The sequence below is a fragment of the Ictalurus punctatus genome, chromosome 15 (assembly GCF_001660625.3).
Source record: "Ictalurus punctatus breed USDA103 chromosome 15, Coco_2.0, whole genome shotgun sequence".
Classification (NCBI taxonomy): Eukaryota; Metazoa; Chordata; class Actinopteri; order Siluriformes; family Ictaluridae; genus Ictalurus; species Ictalurus punctatus.
This window is the reverse complement of record NC_030430.2, coordinates 5,924,235-5,947,472: the sequence shown is the minus strand read 5'-3', so window position 1 is coordinate 5,947,472 and position 23,238 is coordinate 5,924,235. Positions and strand designations below refer to the sequence as shown.

Genomic DNA, 23,238 nt, shown 5'->3' with positions numbered 1-23,238 from the left:
AATTTCGAACTGGAAACAATGGCACGTGTCTTCAGTCAGCAGTGTGTGCATGTGTGTGTGTGTGTGTGTGTGTGTGCAGTCTGCTCCCGCATTCTGCAGCTGAAACAAAATGGCTGGAGCTTAAACAGACCATGACTGGCGCCCTGCCCTCAATATGGCGTGTGAGACAGAGGACCTGCTGTATCTTGCCCAAACCCATACACACATACAAAAACTGACAACAAACACCACCCCCCATCCCCCCTAAGTGTTAATAAGACAAGCGTAAAATTGCCCTGATGCTGAATTCTCAGAAGATTCCTGGAAAAAAAAAATTCTTTCTTAACTGAACATCGCATCCTCTTTGATCTAACAAGCTTTAATAATTGCTGACTTCTTCGCTCGCTGATATAAAAAGTGATCCTGAATGAAACTGGACGTTCCAGTCTGAATAAATCATTATTAAAATAAAGCTAAAGTAGCCAACAACAATAACAATGAAAGGTAATGCTAAGTGTTTGCATGTTATGACTTGTTTTTCTTCATTGCTAATCATATATACAATGTTATTAGTCTGTACGTTATCACAATAGCTAGCTGTGTTTAGCTAAATGGCTTGCTTACCTAGTCTTGCTACAATTTTAATTCATTCATATTTAATTCACGATCCAAATCCTGTCCCAGGAGCACCATTCCATCGCACCTAGGGGCAATTTTGCATCGCTAATCCACCTACATGTTTATTGGGAAGTAGGAGGAAACCGGAGAACCTGGAAGAAGCCCAAGTAGATATGTGGAGAACATGTGAAACTCCACACAGACAATCAGGATTGAACTGATTAGTGCTACAAATGAAACCAAAGATCTGCATGTGTTGACAGAGGGATACCTGTGCATTTGGCAACTTCTGCAGTTTAAGCCCATTCACTTTTTGTCCACTCCTCATATCCAGGTGTGCAGTAGAGCTCAAAATAAGCTGTCACTGTGAGTTAAGAGTAGCTGTCGAAGTGTTTCTGAGATTGAGCAGGTGCATCACTGCTCCTGTACGATCCTCCAGGTGGAATCTCTATATAATTGAAGTGAAACGATGTGAATTGGAAGCTATTTTGTTCTATTTTACCCCTCCTAACCACTAGGGTAATGTGAACCACTTCGAAACACCCTTGTGTGCTTGGCAAGTCATACAGCCAACTGCTTTCTTCTTCTCATCTCTCGCTATCTGCTTGGCAGCTTTTTTCTCACAGTTGTGGCTATAGACCTGTACTCTAAAGCTGAATTTTTTTATAATCTTTCTGCCAATTTTCTCCCCATTTTGGTCGTCATGGAGGAAATTGCTTTCTACCCTCTTCTGCATACATTCCGCATACACAGACAGTGTCACTGTGATTGACAGAAGAGAGAGTAATAACATCCTTCCCACACAAAGAGCACGGCCATTTTTTTCTCTCTAGGACTCCCAGTCATGGATGGTCGGATTTCCCAATGATCTCGCTAGTTGTGTTTTTTTTGTTTTTTTTTGCCCCACAAGGAAGCACCAGACTCACGAGTTGTGCAAAAGGAATTTCTAAGGGCAGCTTTCCATTTTTGTAGAAAGCATTCATGAATTATTCAAAAGTGTTACGTTGCCCCTTCATCACCTCCTTGATGACACAATCAAACTAGGGTATGGCTAAGATTTGTTCTGAGAAATGATTTTACTTTTGTGCTCTACATTATTATACCCTTAGAGGTACTTTATAAGGAAAAACAGCAGAGGTGAGCTTTAGACTGGATTCTTAGTCTCTGGAACATTTTCTGGTAAACATTCTCTGGTAAACTAGTTCCCCATTGCGCTGCAATTCCACACCTGCATCGTTAACATTGCTAATGAGCACTGAAGAATATCTTCAGGCAACCGCATTTCTGAGAGCCAAACTCACCAAAATCACACAGCTTGAGCACGTCCTCTGAGCTGATTAGGAGGTTTTCTGGCTTAATGTCTGTAAGAAAAAGAGAGAGAAAGAGAGAAAGAAAGAAAATCAGGTCATTGAATGAAAATGTTGAAACCCATTGTTCAGCCTCACTTATGACATGTTTAGACATATGTTATGTCTGGCATGTTGCTTGTTAGCTATGTGGAACTCTATCTTCCTTACCAAGTATGTTTCCCCTACAGTAAATACATTCCCAAACCCTATGTATATCTGCCTGAACTATTCAAGTACATTTATACATCCAGCCATATTCTGTACCGCTTATCCTAAGTGGGGTCGCAGGGAGCCTGGAGCCTCTAAGCGCACAAGGTACCAACCAATCGCAGGGCACAATCGCACACACATTCACACACTGCAAACAATTTGGAAACACCAATCAGCCTACATCAATGTCTTTGGACTGGGGGAGGAAACAAGACCACCTGGAGGAAACCCCTGAAGCATAGGGAGAACATGCAAGCTCCGCACACACAGGGTGAAGGCGGGATTTGATCTCCGAACTCTGGAGGTGTGAGGCAAACGTACTGACCACTAAGCTGCCGAACCCACCCAAGTACATTTATCATTTAAATTAAAGGTTCGTTGGTGGGGGGGGGGGGGGGGTCCTTATTTATAAATTTAAGTTCAAACTTTAAATATATTATCATCTGCATAAATTCCAGATTTGTTAATTTTTACAGATCATGAATTTTAATATTTTTCGAATCTGAATACACAACTATATTTGCTTCACACTTTGGACAAAATGTTTCATGTATTCATGTATTTCCATGTTTTCACATGAATACATTTATACCAAATGGAATTTAATGAAGAATATATAATTGCTATAATTTCTTTGTAGATGTTCCCGAAAGTCCAGGAAGTTATGTTGGTGCAGCGTCTTCAAATTTGTGTCATGATAATGCTTTCTGCAGTATTTCCTTACGGTGCACAAATAAAACAGACGCTGGTGAATTTCAGAGCTCAAGAGTAAAAACAGGCTGCCTGTAAGTGGGACAGTGACTTTCGCATACAGCTCCTCCACAATGGCCTAGTTAAAGCCCAGCTCTCTGCCAGTGCTGTTTTTACTTTACTAGGTCATCTAGCATAGGTCATCTTGATGGTTTGGGCATCTGTAGTCTTACGTTTAGCTAAAGGAGGTTGCATTTCTGACACATGCAGCATGCTGAAGAGCTCAGAGCTACTGTAACAAAACAGGCTGAACTTCTCAGAGCTCATTAGAGGAGCTCTAGAGGAGCTCAAACAGTCCACATGCTATTCTACAACTGCAAACTTGCCAATGTTCTAACATGATTGGCAAATTGCTCCAACAGCCCAGATCATTCTCTTACCCCTGTGTACTATATCGTTCGTATGGCACCAGTGGATGGCTTTGATTAGCTGGTAGATGTAGTTCCTCACTTTGTCAGGCGGCACTCCATTAGGCAGCTCTTCCAGCAACTCCAGCATGTTCTACACCAGCAGAAAAAAAATAAAGTCCAAATATAACAAACAAAACACTGACCAAGTTAATTAATGCAGCGCATGAGGTCATAGGAACAAATGTTTTTATATATATATGTAGCTTTGTATTTTGAGCACCTAAGGCTGTTAAACATTTACTTGCCTTAAAGGGGAGCAGGAAAAAATCAACAAAACAAACCATTCAAGAGTTACAGCTACAGAACGTTATACATATTTAGGGAAACACAAAGAAGAATGGATGCACTAATTCTTTCATTCCTACTTTGGTTACTGTAATGCTGGTATGTATATGTGTTTTCAATTCAGTTAGTAAAAAGGACTCTAAGTAAGAACATAAGGAAAAGTGAGGACCTAAGTGAGAACATAAGGGAAAGTGAAGACTTGTGTAAGAACATAACGAAAATTGAGGACTTAAGAAAGAACATACAGAAAAGTGAGGACCTAAGTACTGTAAGAACATAACGAAAATTGAGGACTTAAGTAAGAACATACAGAAAAGTGAGGACCTAAGTACTGTAAGAATATATGGAAAATTGAGGACCTAAGCAAGAACATACAGAAAAGTGAGGACCTAAGTACTGTAAGAACATATAGAAAATTGAGGACCTAAGCAAGAACATACAGAAAAGTGAGGACCTAAGTACTGTAAGAACATATAGAAAATTGAGGACCTAAGCAAGAACATACAGAAAAGTGAGGACCTAAGTACTGTAAGAACATATAGAAAATTGAGGACCTAAGCAAGAATATAAAGAAAAGTGAGGACCTAAGTAAGAACATACAGAAAAGTGAGGACCTAAGAACATATAGAAAAGTAAGGACCTAAGTAAGAACATAAAGAAAAGTGAGGACCTATGTAAGAACAAAAAGAAAAGTGAGGACCTATGTAAGAACAAAGAGAAAAGTGAAGACCTAAATAAGAACATAAAGGAAAGTGAGGACCTAAGTAAGAACATAAAAAGTGAGGACCTAAGTGAGAACATAAGAAAAATAAAGACTTAAGTAAGAACATATCTGAGGATTTCATTTCAGAAAATGTGTCTGTTGTATGTGAATGTTGTGTAGCTTTCATTTGTTATCTGCAAAGGATCAATGTCTGGGTGTTTTCCACAGGAAATTCTTGTGTAAAGCATTCCAAATAAGATTGCATTTCAATTAAATATTCCTCTCTCTGTTATTGTATACATGCATTATTAGTGTGTAGACACCTTTGGCTTCATTTGCACTGTCAATAACGTAGTTCACAAAATAGATCTTTTGCTAAAATTAAAGTCACAGACTTCAGCTGAACTGAAGCGTCCCACAGAGCGGCTTCCCTGTGTGTACCTTCTCCACATACTCAAACACCAGGTAGAGTTTCCCCCGGCGCCGGAACGCCTCCTTCAACTCCACAATGTTTTCCTGCTTGAGTGTGCGGAGCATCTTCAGCTCCCGCAGCGTCGTCTCCTTCACATCCTCGTTCTCTGCATGAGGAAAACATCAGGACTTTAATATTACATTTAAAAAAAAAGATAAAGGGAGTGCACAAGGCTCCCAGAAGTGCTACTGGTTATTGTTTATGCCTGTCCTACATAGATACACACCCACCTGAGCTCATTAAACTACAGAGAAGTCTCGGGGTAGGGTTCTGCCTACAAGCTACAGAAGTCTACATCTGTATTGAAGTGAGAGTTCAACCAAAAATGTTATCTCCACCTTAACCGAGACATGTTCGGTGGCTGAAGTTCTCTTTTTCGTGTTTGCACTGGAGCCAGACGGCTAACGTAGCCCAAAAAGTACGTACTGAAAGGCTCAAAAATATCATTTAGACATGCAGTTTCATTAATCAGCAACATAAGTCTGTAATACTAAAAATCACTTATCATCCAAATCACATCTAAAGTACTATGAAACGCTGGGACACACTTACACACCGAACCATCTGCTGAGAAACAAAGTGATTCTTCTTCAAAAATGTACCTACAACGGTATTTTAGCTCTGTGACTTCACTTTGTTAATTTTTTTGTAGATAACAGTTCGTCCTATGGTGGGAACGATTACTAATTTTTAATATTAGACCAGCAATTAAAAAATGCAGGTGACTAGTCGTCTTTTCCATAGTTAAAGCGGTAATTCAGGCCAATTATAAGCTGTTGTATTAGTGCTGATAAAGAACAGCAAAAGAACATGTAATTCCAGTTAACCACCGTACACTGGCAAGAAAGTAAATATCAAGCTTCAATGTTTTTTAGGCTACACTGTTAATAATGAAAATAAATAACTCAGTGCAAGAAATCATATCATATTATCACATAAAGTGTATCATATTACACCATTAAAGAGCGTATCAATTCTTAAAACGCACCCGCATGCGGATCTGGAACTGAGAGTGCGCAGCATGGAAGCTCATGCCCATCTCTGCTCTCTTTACCATCTGCTGCACTGTTTCATCCACCACCCATGAATACTGTATAATGAATGTATTAGTTGACTAGTCTATGCAACCTTTAATGTGTAATACTGCTCAAATGGTACATATAAGTTTACATATAAACTTGGTAAATATCTAACTTGGAAACTTGTAGGATTAATAACTAATGAATAAATCTGACTTTTGGCCAGAATGTTCCCTTAAATACAGGCAACTCAATTTGTCTTATCAGCAAAGCAAAGTATATCCAATGATTTTTTTTTTTTTTTTTTTTACATTACATTCTAAGCACATTCATATAACGACATTGTATCTGAAGACATATTCAAATAGACTTAGACTTGATCTAAATCTACTACGATCTGATTTCTGTAAGTCTGCTTTGGGACGATACCTATCGTATTGAATTTAAATAGATAGAAAAGTCGATTTTACTGTTGTAGCCATCTTTCTCAGCACAGTCTGGCGAATCGTATAATTTCATTACACTTTACACTCTGACGTACTGATGAAATATTACGAACTAATATTACTTAGTCCTGGTATATTGTAGAAGTGATGCATAAAAACACGACACAGAACTGAGAAAATGCCTTTTTAAGTTAGACCTATGACCTTGCTTTTCTTATATTTGAATCGTCAGGCAAAAAATATGCCAAGTACGACAATATGAGAAACGATCAAGCTGCAATGTGTCGAAAAATAGTAGGTAGAAATGATTTTGCTAGAAGCTGCACTTCTGTATTGGTGCACTGCAATATTTTCGATGTGTCAAAAAAGAGCCCAAAATTGTCCCACAGCAGTCTGATCATTTATCTGGAAGCTCTGAGAGCCTCAGAGTAATATGTAATTACTTTGTAATTACTTGATAAATTCCTTCAAGGTTGAGGAAATGGAGCAGATACCGAAGACGCCTCTGTAAATTTAATAAAAGGCATTTTCCAATTAATCGATTCCCCTTTGATTGTGTTCTCTGTTAGTGTCACTTTATCAGCGTCTTACCTTCACTGTCCTTGAACTTCTTAATAGCCACGATTTCATTAGTTTCCTGTAATAAAAGGAAGGGTTGGTGATTAGGGATGAAGCTGCTGCTCTGAGGGCCGTTACGCCACACAAACGCATTCCCCAGCAGCGGGCCGTAATGAAAAACACACCCGTTATTGCACTTCATTAGTCCGGGAGCTCCAGTGCTGCGGCGCACTAAACAAAAGACTCTTCTCATAGCAGCAAGGCACAAAACCACTTAAACAATTAAAGCGGTTATCAAAAGAAAAGAAGCGATTAAACCATATTCTGACTGTCGTAGGATATTTACGTCTATACAGCACAAACGAGACGTTATAAGTTAGTGTAGACGTAAACATCGGTGTCCTGTGGGGGATGTTGTGTTTAAATGTACAGGTTCTGGGAACTTTTTGCTTATGTTTCCTACCAGATTAAATCTCAAACTCTCAATAATAAAAAGAGAAAGAAATAATGAGTGAACCATAGAACAGAGAACAATTTTATGTTCCTGTCAAGATGGCTGCGTTAAGGACTGTAATCAGGTGTTTTTCTGATATTTTTACACAAAATATGGTTTATATAGTGTCTTTATGGTTTTCACGCTTTGTTTACTGTATATAAAAACCAAAAATGACTAGAATTCTTGAAATATTTTTTTCCCCTGTAATTTGAACCCATCTACTAAGGCTTATAAAACAGGAGCCAAAAAACCACAACAACAACAACAACAAAAAAAACAGCCATTAAAACACAAAAATCTTCCTTTTGCTGGGGTCACACTGCTTTTATACCATCCAAGCAGAGCCACTCTAAATCCTTTTAATAATCCTGGTCCCTTTTACGAAATCAACAACACTACAAACAATAACTTAGTTAGCTAACAGTAGGCCGAGTGAGGGTGTAAATGTGTGGCGGTGGTGGAAAACCCATCATGTGCTGCTGCGAGCGAATTCTGGCAAACATCCGAAAAAGACAAACGATCTGTTTTTGGACAAAAGTAGGTTTTTCTGCCTTATGGAACATTAAGAAACCACAAACTGTTAAATGTTTAAATGTTTAGCTACTGGTAAGTGTGGTTTCCTGACACGGTGTACGTCAGACTATGATGAAGTTGTTGGAACTCTACAAGCCATAGCAAAACCGGCATAAACCTAATCCATTTGGAATCAGATACTTCATGTCGAAATGTTCACGAGTCTCCGTCTTTACTGTTAGACACCTTAGACTGTTATGGACAATCCCCCCCCCCTAAACCACCAGAGAGTACCCTCACTCACATTTAAAAAAAAAAATTCTCTCCTTGTTGTCTGCCTCACTACCTGTTTTGTGTCCCCCTAAATTAGTTACCCCTTCGAAGTTCTGTGTTTTTTCTCCTTAGCTGCCAAGCATTATGTTGTATTGTTACTATATGTTGCTGTATTTGCGCCGTGAGTACTTTTGGTTTTCGTCTTGAATTCCCCTTGCCTTGCCCTGACTTGCAGTTTCAATTCTTTGTTTTAGTTGTTCTAGTTTTTTACTTTAAAAAATAATCATTTTCCTGTCTTTATTTGTTCATTAATTGCTTATCCTAAAGACTTCTGCACTTGCATCCGACTCCCTGGATTTCGTAACACGGACTTTAAAATGGTAGCGCTTCACTTTTTAATTTTTTTTTTTTCAGAAGAGAAATAGATTTCAGTTCAGGAAAGTCTGTAGTATTGTTCACTATATGTAGTAGAAAATGTCAAAATTTCACCACCTAAGGGTTTTCCCAGGGCACCGCCATAATGACTGTATGCTTCACTTCCTGAAAGATAAATATGGCAAGATCTATATTCTAAATATTTGTGATTCACATTTGAAACGTTGTAGAGTGGCGTAGTTGGTTGTAAGGCACGCTAGCCTGGCAAATAACAACGCAACAGGAAAGCACTTATTTCCAAAGGAAATGCATGACATGAAGCCCCATTTGAATGGACATTTTCTCAATTTTATGCAGATTAGTAATCCTGTAAGGACGCAAACGCAAGGCAGACTGTTCTGTCCAAGTCGACTGATGTCTTGTGTTTCCCTAATTCATCTACTCTCACAGATGATTAGCTCCTATTTAATAGTGTTTGTTCCACAAATATAGAAAATGTAGCAGTTTCACCTTTCCCTAGGTTTTATTGCAAAACACAATTTAAACAAACGTACAAGAAGAATCGTTATAAACTATAGAGCAGATTGTATATTTTCCAGGCATTAAAACCATGGCGTGACGTCGGAGACATACTTCTGTGAAGCGACGGCCATTAAAGGTACACTACTTTAAAACAGGAGCACACACTCAGTAGGACATGTGAAGAAATGCGCGTTTAATTGAATGGAATAAAATGTAGGCATTACATTTTGCTGCATGTACTTTCTGTCATGCTAACTGAGCAGCAGGTGATCAAGTAGTGCTAACAGAAACAGATCTGTCTCTCTGTCTCTTTGCCAGTATTGTCCTATTTTACATGTACTTGCTCTGTCTCCTTCTGAACACCTCTGTTCTACTTTCAGCCTCTCCAGAGAAAAAGAAGCGAGGGCAAAGAAGCAAAAGTGAGGACAGGACGGCTGTGAGAGGTGTGAAGCAGGGCATTACGGTGCGAGACAGCGCTGTTCAAAGTAAGCCGTGTTGGTCTTTCATCGCAAATGTGTGCGGCGAAGCAGGTAACGCAAAAAGAACCCACGTGATAATACAGACCTCATAATACAGATAATACAGACCTGAAAAACATGTGAGGATGAAATCTTTAAATGCAATTTTATTTACATGTGCTTGAACTACTGTATTTTTAGAGGAAAAAAGTCAAAAGGGTTTTCTCAGTCTGCCACACATCACCAATTCGTTCCTTAGGATAGGATATTCCTATACACGATGTGATATGAACGTTTGTTTCTGGAAGGATTTAAACTCAACCATTCAGCACGTCTTCTCACTTACATTCTGTGTGTAAAGCCATGAATTAACACTTCAGCTTCAGTGTGTGTGTGTGTGTGTGTGTGTGTGTGTGTGTGCAGTTGTATGGATATGCTTTATCACCAGTGATGCTAAGCCCCCAAGCTGTGCTCTAATTTGGGACCCAAGGCTAACTTCTCACTGCAGAAGAGCGAGAAACAAACAAACATGCCTGCTTTTACTGCCATACACACTTCACATCAACACAAGCCTGCTTCAGTCCTGTAAAATAAATAATAACACCATCAACCCGTCAACAACTTGGGTCTTCACAGAATATGATTTGCTTATGATTCGATAATAATGGTTTCATCAATGAACTGTTTATTATCTAACTAGCTTTGTTGACTGGGACATTAGAGATGCCAAAGTTGCTACAAGAAAAAAAAAATCTAATTTTACCACAAAAACACCTAGCGCATGTCGATGAACAAGATGGCTAATTGTTTTCGTTCCAGATTGGCACCAAGAAAAAGTCTGGTAGGCTGGGGGCAGTGGTAGCTTAGTGTTTAAGACATTGGCCATCTGACTGGAAGGTCATAAGTTCAAATCCAAGCAAGGCCCCTAACCCTCCACTGCTCAGTTGTATAAATGAGATATATGTAAGTCACTCTTGATAAGGGTGTCTGCCAAATGCCATAAATGTAATTAGCAGCTCCTCCATTTTTTTTTTTAACCAACCAAAGAGATTCTTATTTTCTATTGGCTCATAAAAAGCTTAGTTTTCAGGTATATCCTGTAAACTATAAACACCATAGAAACCTGTAATCCATTGTATTTGGAACTGTATTTGTACTTGGAAAATTTCCAAGTTCCGATCTAAACCCGTTCCAGTGTTTCCGCTCGGGAAAAAAAAAAAATCATGAATGCCCAAAAAACCTCATCACAACTGTCTAATCACTTTAATAATATCGTCCTGAAAACAATGGGATTATGGTAAAAAAAATCTAAACGTACAACGTAGTTAAAATACCTTTTCACAAGACAAAGGCTACATATCGAGTAAAATCGAATTTTATTTGCAGAGTAAACAATGCAAAACCAATGCTGTTTAGTGTCAGTCAGTACGTTTACATGGACAACAATAATCCGATATTAACCCGATTAAGACAATAGTCTGATTAAGAAGCTACCATGTAAACAGCAATTTTTAATTACCTTAATCTGATTAAGGTCATACTCGAAGTAAACACAAATCGAATTAAGACGTGTAGTATTCCTGTCTTATTCGCATTATCGACGTGTATTACAGATATGTACACACCTTAATCACATTATGAACGTCGTGTGAGAGTTTTCACCGCATTGTGTGACAGGACACAATCACACACAACAGTGCTCAACTGTTTTACGGCAAACAAGAGAGCACGGCTGCGTCCCAAACCACGTACTATAGGCCTGTAGTAGACGACATACATGTATCTCGGCTACTATATAGTAGGTAAGTACGCAATTTGGGACGCAGATCACGGTTTCAAGCAGTCGTCTATTTGCATGTACAGCATGACAAATAATTAACCGCAGTTGAAGCGTTCGTAAAAATTTTAAATAAAAACACCCAAAACTGTATACGGTACCATAACGAAGACGAACTGTATGTTGATACGTGAAATTCTGGAGAGACGTCGGACGGCGTGGCGCGGTGACGTAATGACGTGTGCTGTTAATCGAACTATGTTTTATAACATGTAAAACGGGTACATGAGAAGAATATTCTAAAAGCGACTCATGTTAACTCCTTAATCACAATATTGTCTTACTCAGAGTAAGGTCAATAATTAGATTACTGCTGTCCATGTAAACGTAGTCAGCGTTCGACACCATATTGTTTTGACAGTCATCCATTTTCCATACTGATTATCCTACACAGGGGAGCCTGGAGCCTATCCCAGGGAACTTGGGTCACAAGGTGTGGGACACCCTTCCAACCCTTCCAGGGCACAATCGCACACCCATTCAGACACTACAGACAATTGGGAAATGCATATCTTTGGACTGGAGTACCCAGAGGAAACCCCCAAGCATGGGGGGCAAATGAGAGCTACATGCACACGGGGTGGAGGCGGGATTCGAACCTCCCAACCCCGGAGATGCGAGGCAAGTGTGCAAACCACGTTGTCCCTTTATTCAGACATCAGGTGTGTTTATTCCTGACCTGGGATTTCGACTTTTTTTTCGACCATTGCACTTTTCCTTGTCAGAGGTCGAGGTTTTTCTGAATTCCAAGTACAACGGATTGCAGCGTAAGGAGTAAAAAAACAAACAAACGTAAATGGTATAGCTAAACTGTAAAGTTTGTACTGGGAGACATATTTACACTTAGCAAATATTCTTCTGGGATGTTGTGGATTAACCACTTTTTTGAAGAATCCAGCTTTGGGTTAAAAAGTTCAAAAGAAGCACTGTAAATTTCATTTTAATGAAAATTTGTGAACATCAGCAGCTACTGGTGATTAACAAGAGTGCCTTCCAGAAGGTAGGGTGTACCCACTGAGGCATATTTCTTACCCGGAAGACACATCTGTGGTTGAGCGAATCTAGGAATCCATTAACACAAAAACACTTTTGATCCAAGAACTCTGATCTCGGCTGTCTATAACATCGGCATGATAGCAGGTCCTCGTTCTGACCCTGTCAATCATAACAGATTTCTTCGGTGCTTTTGCTGGACCTCATTAGAGTCTCTCAATCGAAAAGTGGGTTCAGGAGACAAAACAGGATTTGGGCAATTTGACAATGTCAAGTCTTTTTCACATCATTAAGGCCAGCCTCGGCTGCTTGGTATTTGTCGGGGTATTTTGTCTGAGATCTGACAAATCTGACAAAGGGACAGACTAGCTGTGGCTGTCATGTGTTTGAATGTTGGATATCCACTTGTCCAGCCAGTGGTGTGAGTGATGGCGCCCTGGTGACCTGTTCACCTCCAGTATGGAATGAGCAGTAGATGAATAGATCTTTCAGATCTTGCACCTGCTTGTGATTGCTCATGAAAATGATCTGCTTGTTTTGTTTGGGTTTATTTTTTTTCTTAGCACCTTTAAAGATTCTTGGACAACCTTGAATCTTCTGAAGAACATTAAAAAACATTTCAAGATTCCAAAATGAACCCCTTCATTCACCAGTAACCATTTTATCCAGGTCAGCGTTGAGCATGTTTTGGGAACACTATGCGTGAGTCGTGAATACACCCTGAATTGTACCGCAGTCGACTGCAGGGCACCGGGAACAAACACATTCACACATAGGAGCGACGTAGATTAGCCGATCCTCAACGCCTACTGGAATGTTTTTATTATTTGAACCACAAATAACCATGTATTTAAACTGAACTTGTGAATTTTGCACTTTTGCTGACTCTAAAACCAACTTGAAAGGTGTGAATGAGCCTCTTGTGTCCGTGTATTTGAGATTCTGGCTCTGGATGCTGACCAGGATAGAGTGATTAACTGAAGAAGAATGGATAAATCTGTGCTTTTTGGAAAATGGGGATATTGCTTGTAGTTTCTCTAACTGTGTGAAAACTAATCCAGCCAGCTAGAACCTAGTCATGAATTCTTGTAAGGCGCAACATTGAAGAATATGACATTTGTTTCTCAGACGTTTTTGTAAACGATTAAAATCTGTAATCAAAAGTCAACTGTAGACCCGAATTTGCAAACGTTGCCTCGTAGTTTAGCTCTGAGCTAAAAGAAAATGTCTGTGAACAGGACCATATTCGAACATACAATATACTATAAAGTAACGTATTGAAAATGTATCCGATCTAAAACTAAAGATTAGCAGAAAAGATTTTTAGTTCAAAAATGATCAATATGGTTCGATGCCTTTGTGCTTGGCCCCTTAAAGGATATGTCTGTTGTATCTTTAAATAAAGGAACTTCTGTACATTGTACGTTGAACCATGAGGAACAAAATGTACCTGTACAATACCTTCATTTTGACAAAGACATATTCTGCAGTATGTTTTGTTTCTGTATTTGAAAACGCTTTCGCATATGCAGCATTCATTCTGTCTGAAACAAAACCTGGTGGGTGCTCCCCTTGGCACGGTTCTGCAAAGAGGTGAGAACGCATCACTCACACTCAGGTCTGGTCCAAGGGTGTCTGGGCGAGGTGGTCTCGATCCAATCGGGCCCTACACGGACAAAGTGGCTAGAGTGTAGATCAGAGCAAGGACGTAGACTGCAGCTCGATATTAATACCCGGCGATGACACCTCTCTTTCTCACTCTCACTGTGTTCCTCTCGCGCTTTTTATCCCTTTTGCAATTTCACTCTCTATGTCTTTGTCCCCTTTCCTTCTCTCTCTCTCTCCTTTCTATCTATTCTTTATATTCCTCTATCGTACTGTCTATCCCTGTCCGGAGGAGATTAGCCAGAGTGGCTGAACCCTGCTCAAAGACGGTTAATTCCTTTCAATCGCACTCGAATAGGGTTTCATGCTTTAAGAACGATGGCTCTGTCAGGCTATTTTGATCAGGTGTGAGTGCCACTTGAAAAGAAGCAGTCTTAAGAGGGAGCAGCATGAACCCTGTATGTTTGTGGGTTTTTTTCTGTGCCTGTCATACGGAGAGCTGCGTCGAGCCTCTGATCTTTCATACACATGCAGTCTACAGGAAAGCACAGGTAATTCCCGGGCTTTCAGTGGAGTGGGTATAAAGTGAAGAAATGCAACTTTTTTTTCTTGTCCACACATTTTTTAAATACGTTAACTTCCTTATTATATAACATAACATAATATATTAACACTTAATATTAAGTGTAGAATGTAAAATGGATTGTAGGATATGGATAGGGGAGCATCATGCATTTATTTCTATAGAGAACAAACACACGAACACACACACACACACACACACACACACACATTAAGTGACAAAAAAATATGTTTAAAACTAAATCTAGCTTTAGTATTTATGTTGCAAGTTTCACTCTAGTTTTTTTTGTTTTTTTAAACCTAAAGCTAAAGTTAAGCAGCTCGGAGCAGTAATAGATAGACAGACAGACAGACAGACAGACAGACAGATAGATAGATCTACCTTTTCATTCGTCTGTCCATCCATACATCCATTCACTTACTCATTAATTCATTTATTTGTTTGTTTACTCAATCATCCATTTATTTATCTATTTATTTACTTATTCCTTTAATAATTTATAAATTCATAATTATTTATTAAATTATCCATTTATTTGTTTGTTTATCTATCTATCTGTCTGCCTGTCTGTCTAATAATTTATTTGTTTACTCATTCATTCATTTATTTGTTTGTTTATCTATCTATCTATCTATCTATCTATCTGTCCATTGATCTATCTATCTATCTATCTGTCTGTCTGTCTAATAACTTATTTATTTACTCATTCATTCATTTATTTGTTTGTTTGATTTCGCACCCATTCATTTATTAATTTATTTACTCATTTGTTTATTCTTTTACCTACTTACCATTTATTTATTTATTTACTTACTTACTTACTCATTCCTTTATTAATTTATTATCTATTTATTTGTTTGTTTTTTACTCATTCAGTCATTTATTTATTTGATTGCCCACCCTTTTATTTATTTATTTGTTTACCTCCTCATTTATTTATTTGTTTATTCATGTATCTATCTATCTATCTATCTATCTATCTATCTATCTATCTATCTAACTATTTATTTGTTTACTCATTCACTCATTTATTTATTTATTTATGTTTGATTCCTCAACCCTCCATTGATTTATTTATTCTTCCTTTTATTCTTTTACCAATTTACCATCGATTTATTTATTTATTTGTTTGTTTGCTTGTTTTCTTTTTTGCAGTCATAGCTTTAGCTGTATGAACATGTACGAACGTAAGAAAACGTGTTCTACATTTAATCAAAATTCAGTCACATTAACTCATTTGTTTTTTTTAGTACTGAATATTTGAATGAATGCGCATCTGCATACAATCTGTAACATAAACAAAAATCTCAAAGACGGCCTTTATTAACTTAACGCTGCTGCACAGGTTTCGAAAACGTCTAACGAACCATATGAGACACGGCCTGTATGAAGGCGCCGCCCGTACGATTTCGATTTATTTCGATTTATTGAATTGTTTTAAAAAAAAATTTTATTCAAAACTTTAATGTCACTCAGTAGCCAATCAAAATCCAAATCACACCCAAATATTGTGGTTTATCTGTGATGTGTTTCTGAAACGTATCGCCCTTTTCTTCTCTGACAGGGTCCTGAATGTCTGTACACACACACACACACACACACACACACACACACATCTTTTCAACATACATCAGCCCCAAAAACAGTACTCTGTATCAGATCAGTCTAACCAAAATGATGATGATGATGATGGTTATCATTACTGTTCAAAAGATCTGAGGGGGTCTGCTCAGTATGGATGGACCTGACGGGTCAGCATGGATAGCTGGTGAAATACGAATATAGTACACGCTGAATTGCATTATTCCTGCGTACACTCACAGAAAAAAAACATGCCCTGTTCAGTAACCATCCCACGATAACAGCAGTATCTAGAACAGCGTGATTTACCACAGGAAGGACGATTTACGATCTAGTTTCAGATAACTGTTTGGTCTACCTTGGGTGTGAAAGATGGATATAGCTGCAGTATGAAAAAAAAACCTACATGAGCAGTCCTAAAAGATTCATTTGTTGGCCCAATCAGGTGGAAATTGACCACAGGGGATTGAGAGGAGAGTCCAGAGGGTGGGCAAGGACTATAGGAACATGAATCTTAACTACGTGACGCTCTAGCCGATGTCAGAGAAAGCACATTAAACCCTTGGGGGTAAATACACGAAGCTGAGGGAGACAGTAGACACATGGTCAGTTTGAAAAACAGGATAATTTGAAGACTGGAACAAGACCAGGTTATGGTTAGGGTTTTTTCTGCTATTGCAGCGTCATCTGCCTTACATTCTGAGATGCCTTTCTGCTCAGCACAGTTGTAAAGAGTGGTTATTTGAGTTACCGTACTCTATTGTACCGCCTTCCTGTCAGCTCGAACCGGTCTCATCTGACCTCTCTCGTCAGAACTGCGGCTCACTGGCTGCTTTATTATGCGTTAAGTATTAATATGAGCTCCGGTCTCCGACGAGAACTTTCCAGCCACAAGAAACCTGAATTAAATAATGGTAACACACGAGGTGCCGGCGCTACATACTGTTACGTTTCTTTATTAGGGTCACGGGGCCTCCAAGCTTCTTTATTAAGAATCTCTGTTATACTCCATAGTATGGATCTATGGGTCAGAACACACGCAGATAGATCTTTTCCTCATCTCTTGCATGTGGAAAAGACATTGGTGTATAAAAAACAAAAAGTATCTCAGAGAGACTTGATGCTGTTTAACAGTTACCATGCAAAAAGACAGACTGCTGCAGACACACACACACACACACACACATACACACATACACACCTTCCTGTGGGAGGAATGCAGACTGGGTGAAATATGTCCTGTCTGGACCTGAGAAAGAGGACAGGCCCACAGGTGGAAGTGTGGAGTACATCTAACCAGTTCCTAAAATAACAAGGACGGTTAAAACGATGGGACTCTTTATGATCTTTTTTTTTTTTTTTTTTTAGTCAGTCATCTACCTCTCTGTCGCCTTATGATTTGCCTCATTGTTATACTAATGCACATTCGATTACTCACGCTTTTAGTCCTTCTTGCTAGCCGCTATGCTGTGGAGTGTCCCACTCAAAATGACCTATTTTTCTCATGCCATGCAAAAGCTTCTCTCTCCCGCTCACGCACTTCTGTCCCACTTTTTCATCATTAGGGAGAAAGAAACTCCCTGCTCCCACAGAAATAGGGCGAGAGGCTATTTCCAACAACCTCTGAACACCGAAGCACATAGACACTCCATATTCCTGGGCACTTTCTGTGAACAAAACTACTTTACTCCTAGTTCTTTTTCAGAGACTTTTATATAACTGGTTTGATCCATAACCTGTAGGCAAATGGCGTCAAACATACAGTCCATGGGCAGGAACTGTCTTGTGGACTGTAATTGAACTGAAAGGTCATTTTAGGGGTTTCACAGTAATGGGGGTGAATACTTATGCAGTCACAACTTTTTTTTTTTTTTTTAAAGTAATCTTGCAAACTATATTGATTTTTCCTCTCAATTCAATAATTTGCATATTCAATACTTTAAGTAAATTCATGATAGACTATATGGTCAAAAGTATATGGACACCTGACTATCACACCCATATCTGCGTCTTCCCCAAAACTGTTCCCACAAATTTGCAAGCACACAATTGTATACGATGTCTCTGTATGCTCTAACGTTACAGTTTCTCTTCACTGGAACTAACAGGGCCGGACCTGTTCCAGCATGACGATGCCCCTGTTCACAAAGCGAGCTCCGTGAAGACGTGGTGTATGAAGGTTGGAAGAACGTAGAAGAACTCGAGTGTCCTGCACAGAGCCCTGACCTCAACCCCACTGAACACTTTTGGGATGAACTGGAACTGGAGCCTCCTCAACATCCCAACATCAGTGCCTGACCTAAACCTCATTAATGCTCTTGTAGCTGAATGAACACAAATCCCCACAGCCACGCCCCAAAATCTAGTGGAAAGCCTTCCTGGAAGAGTGGAGCTTACAGTATAATAAAAGCAAAGGGGAGAATAAATCTGGAGTGGGATGTTCATATACAACAAGCAGCTGTGATGATCAGGTGTCCACAAACATTTCTGTATCCATATAGTGTATATAATACCAATGAAGTCCATTTAAGCTCACTACAAAATGTTGAAAATGACAAGGGGGGGTGAATACTTACGCAAGGCGTTATTTACAGTATATATAATTGGTAAATTTGCTCATTTCATGAATGTTCATCTGTTCTGATGTGTGTTTAATCCGTTTGTACGTTCAAAGAGTACCTTTCAGATAAATGCAGACAGACGAACACTTTCAAGAAGAGCTGTTGATGTGTTATTGGTCACTACGTTGATTTATTTCCTAAAATAAGTCTGACACCCTTTCTGTAGGCTCAGATTTATCAGACTCTTTGGAATAAGCAGTTTTTTTCTGAAACCCTGAGACCAACTGCACCACTGGGACATAAACACACACGCCATTATTTACCTTAGTAGCGCTGGCTCTTGGGCCGTCTCTACAGCGTCACGATGCTGTCGGAGTGATTTATCACGGGACTGAGCCTCAGCCGCTCAGCTCACAGGATGAAACCAATATAGGGATGAAGTTCATAGATCAGCGTTGAACTCGACCATTTAATGAACGTTTAACTCTGGCTACCTGTGAAATGACTCGATACAAGGCTTTCGTTTCCTTTCTGCTTCTTGCCGAGCCGTCTTGTTATCCTGACTAATCAGACTGGGGGCCCAAGACGAGCACTTTATTATGTCCCTTTTTTTGTCCTTCACAACTCACCCAGGCAGGAGATTTACATGGACGTGTTTGGACTGCGAAACAGTTTCCCATTTCTTACACAGGCTAAACACACCCTTTAAACGATGTGCGGCAGCTGTCGCTAGATTTCATGGCTGGGTGTGATAATGTGTGACCGTAAGCACGGTGGACAAGCCTGAACAGTTATATTGTACGTGTCGAAAATGATTAACACCCTTAATAATACGTATTTTACGAGTCTTAAGGAACTCTGCTGCTGACAAACGAATATGACACAAACAAGCGAATAAATATAACTCGAGATGGCACAATACCATTTTTTTCTTTTACGATACCGATACTGAAACCAACATCGACAACCATCTGATATGTATTTCTTTAAATATATACAGATTTAAAATGTTCATCTTTGAAATGATTTTTAAACTGAAGCGCTTCAAAATACAGGATTTCTAAATCCAATTCCAATCTTTTTCATTTGTTACAGGATCAGAGTAAAAATCTGTTCATTTTTTCATCCCCAGTGTCTGAGCCACCATTTTTTTGCTGGTATTGAGCCAATAACGATGCTGGCTGTTGGATACCGGACTGGTGAAAAATACCATTCAACACAATTCGGGCCTTAAAAATGGAGAGGTTTGTGCATTGCAGTTCCTCAGTAAGATCATCATTTACCTCAAGGAAAAGAGAGCGATAAAAACTAATAGAGAGGCTGGTGAAGGAACGACGGTTTCGCAGTGATAACAGGAACGAACTTGCTTGATGTGCATTAAATGTAACTATAAACTGATAAAAATTGCTGTCGTATAAGCGGAATAAAACACTTCAGGATGTGCTGTGCTGTTATAAGAAAATGATGGACAGCACGCTCCTGAATGTTTTATTCACACACACAGAGTCAAAGCAGGGGTTTGAACCCTACAACTTCACATCACACACACACGTGCTCAGCAGGTAGCAGTGTGTATAACACGCATGACGTCATGTATTATTTAACTGCCACCTTTCTGTGAGCAGAAGTCAACAAACTTCACTCTGATTCTGTTTGTTTTCTCCTAAATCAAACAGAAAAGTCTAATGGAGACAAACCGACTCGGCTTATTCCTCGGACGGAGGAACGTCCATGGGGTAAACAGGTTTTACAGACGTCAGAGGGGAATGAGAATGTGTGCCACATACACACACACCCACACACACACACACACACACAAAACTATTTCCCTGAATGTCACATGCAGCCTCATTTTAACGCCTTTCTCATGCATATCTCACGCCGTCAGCTTTTTATAGCTATGAAGTTCTATTTGTGCAAAAAGTGACTGTGAAAAAACCCCCACTGTATTAAAATGAAAGAATACAAATAAGTTATTCATCTCAAGGGCAGCTATATTGAATAGTATACTGAGAAAATGTACTGAAGATACATTACTTTTATTATTATCATCATTATTATTATTATTATCGGAAAATAATTTGTACTTCTTGCGGTTACAATAAATGCATGCTGCTCTCACATTACACTCTAAATTACTCCTCAAATGGCACATAATGTAGATTGTAGATTACACAAAATGGAGGAGGAGTTTATAGCTTTAAGGATCAATAGCAATATTTTGGAAAAATGACTTCTGGTCTGGAACGCTTTTATGACTTCTGTCAGAGTTTATATACACGCTACACTTTAAGGGCCACCGTAGATCCCGATATCAGGAACACGGAGTTTAAAAAAATTCAATATAAATCACTCAAATTTTGAACCCAATCAACTGTTAGGGACCTAATCTAATGTTAAAGGGACATATCTAATGTTAAAGGGACCTGTTAAAGGGACCTAATCTTGACAAAAAAAAAAAGAAGAAGAAGAATCTTACCTAATACAACTTTAATGCCTGCGTTGTTTTATTTTTATAATTCAAAAAAGGCTGTTGAATATAAAATTATGGACAACATTAGTTATATTTTTTTTTTTGTGGCTAATTTTAGGTGGGCGGGATTATATTAAACGCCAGTGACATCAGATAACATGAACCTAAACCTAGAAATTTGGCAACATAACACTGACAAAACGCCTTTCCCGCTTAAAAGTTCAAAACTGCTTCTAGCTACAGTAGCATTTATCATGTACAGTGGTGCTTGAAAGTTTGTGCACCCTTTAGAATTTTCTATATTTCTGTATAACGTCATTGGAATTTTCCCACAAGTCTTAAAAGTAGATAAAGAGAACCTGATTAAATAAATGAGACAAAAATATTACACGTGGTCATTTATTTATTGAGGAAAATGATGCAATATTGCATATCTGTGAGTGGCAAAAGTATGTGAACCTCTAGGATTAGCAGTTAATTTGAAGGTGAAATTAGAGTCAGGTGTTTTCAAGCAATGGGATGATGATCAGGTGTGAGTAAGCGTCCTGTTTTATTTAAAGAACAGGGATCTATCAGAGTCTGATCTTCACAACACGTGTTTGTGGAAGTGTATCGTGGCACAAACAAAGGAGATTTCTGAGGACCTCAGAAAAAGAGTCGTTGATGCTCATTAGGCTGGAAAAGGTCACAAAACCGTCTCTAAAGAGTTTGGACTCCACCAAATCCACAATCAGACAGACTGTGTACATTGTTCCCTTCCCCACAAGCGGTCAACCAACAAAGATCAATCCAAGAGCAAGACGTGTATTAATCCGCGAAGTCACAAAGGAACCCAGGGTAACTTCTAATCAACTAAAGGCCAATCTCACATTGGCTAACGTTAACGTTCATGAGTCCATACCAGATTTTTGCCACTCACAGATGTGTAATATGGGATCATTTTTCTCAATAAATAAATGTACAGTAGTATAATATAATATTTTTGTCTCATTTGTTTAATCGGGGTTCTCTTTTAGGACTTGTGAGAAAATCCGATAATGTTTTAGGTCGTATTTATGCAGAAATAAAGAAAATTCTAAAGGGCACACAAACTTTCAAGAAGCACTGTAGCAGGGTGCAGATGCAGATTTGTTCGTATGTCATTACTCGTGCTCAAATCTACGAATAAGGGGCCACGGACACTTAAACCCTCTGCGTCCTAAAATGACTGGGTCCTGCTAACGGTGAGTAATCTGTTTTTGTGACTGAATGAAAGACGAGATGTAGGAGGCTGATCCCACACTCGATTGTTGGACGTCCTTGCAAATCTGACAGGCCTTTTTTTTTTTCTGTAAAAAAAAAACAAAGTTGTTTTTTTTGTAATGTGACTCAGATAATGGAAACTCAGATAAATCCAGATGACCGCTAAAAGCAGGCTGCAAAAAAAACAAAAAAAAAACAGGGAGCTTAAGCAGAGCAAAACACTTTGGTACTGATTGTTGCAGCTACATCAAAGGTCCATTATCAAGGCCACAGGAGGATAAATTGAGCGGTAGAGTAATGGCTAAGCGATGTGTGCTGTTAACCAGTCTAGTTATCGTTACCGATCCGCTCTCGGCTCACTACCCGAATCCATCCATAACACGTAGCGAGGCTGGAATGTGTATAAATAGCTCTTCAAGAAAAGGTTAGATTCGTGACAAACACAGTATGACCTAGATATCTGTACCAAAGTGGCAAAGCACTCCACTTCAGCGTCCAATTTTGTGAAATTTGCATTTCAAGTCTGAACACATGAGCATACAACTCTGTCTGGGCCATCCAGCAATTTCTTAAAGTCTGTATTTGAATTATTTATGAGCGTGAAGCAAAAAGGTAAAGCTTACACAATTCTAAACTGCTAATTAATTGCTGCTTCCCTTACACTTTCCACGATTAAATGCTGAAAAGCTAATTATAAAAAACTTCCTGCCATTCACAGCAGGATATTCATCTTTTTTTTTGTATAATGGTGCATGGATTGATTAGTGATGCAGTCCGCTGGCTCGTTTCACCACTTTCTCTCTAATTTGTCACTTTCCGGAGAAAATCCGATTATGCCAAATCAGCACTCGAGTGGCACGCAGTACTGACACAAAATCAAATAATAGCAGTGATTAGGAGTAAGAGCATGCTCTAATTATAATACAG

The 23,238-nt window shown here is 38.9% G+C and overlaps 1 protein-coding gene across 2 annotated transcripts in view; it reads right to left on the bottom strand.

Moving 5' to 3' along the window:
- Positions 1–23,238, bottom strand: part of LOC108276197 (cyclin-dependent kinase-like 5) — an 80,761-nt gene that overhangs the window by 24,674 nt on the left and 32,849 nt on the right. For both annotated transcript variants that reach the window (XM_017487664.3, XM_017487661.3), the window contains exons 4-7: positions 6,833–6,878; positions 4,746–4,882; positions 3,287–3,407; positions 1,899–1,958 (exon numbers count right to left, since the gene is read on the bottom strand). In XM_017487664.3, coding sequence (XP_017343153.1) covers positions 1,899–1,958; positions 3,287–3,407; positions 4,746–4,882; positions 6,833–6,878 — 364 coding nt within the window. The remainder of the gene's footprint in view (positions 1–1,898; positions 1,959–3,286; positions 3,408–4,745; positions 4,883–6,832; positions 6,879–23,238) is intronic.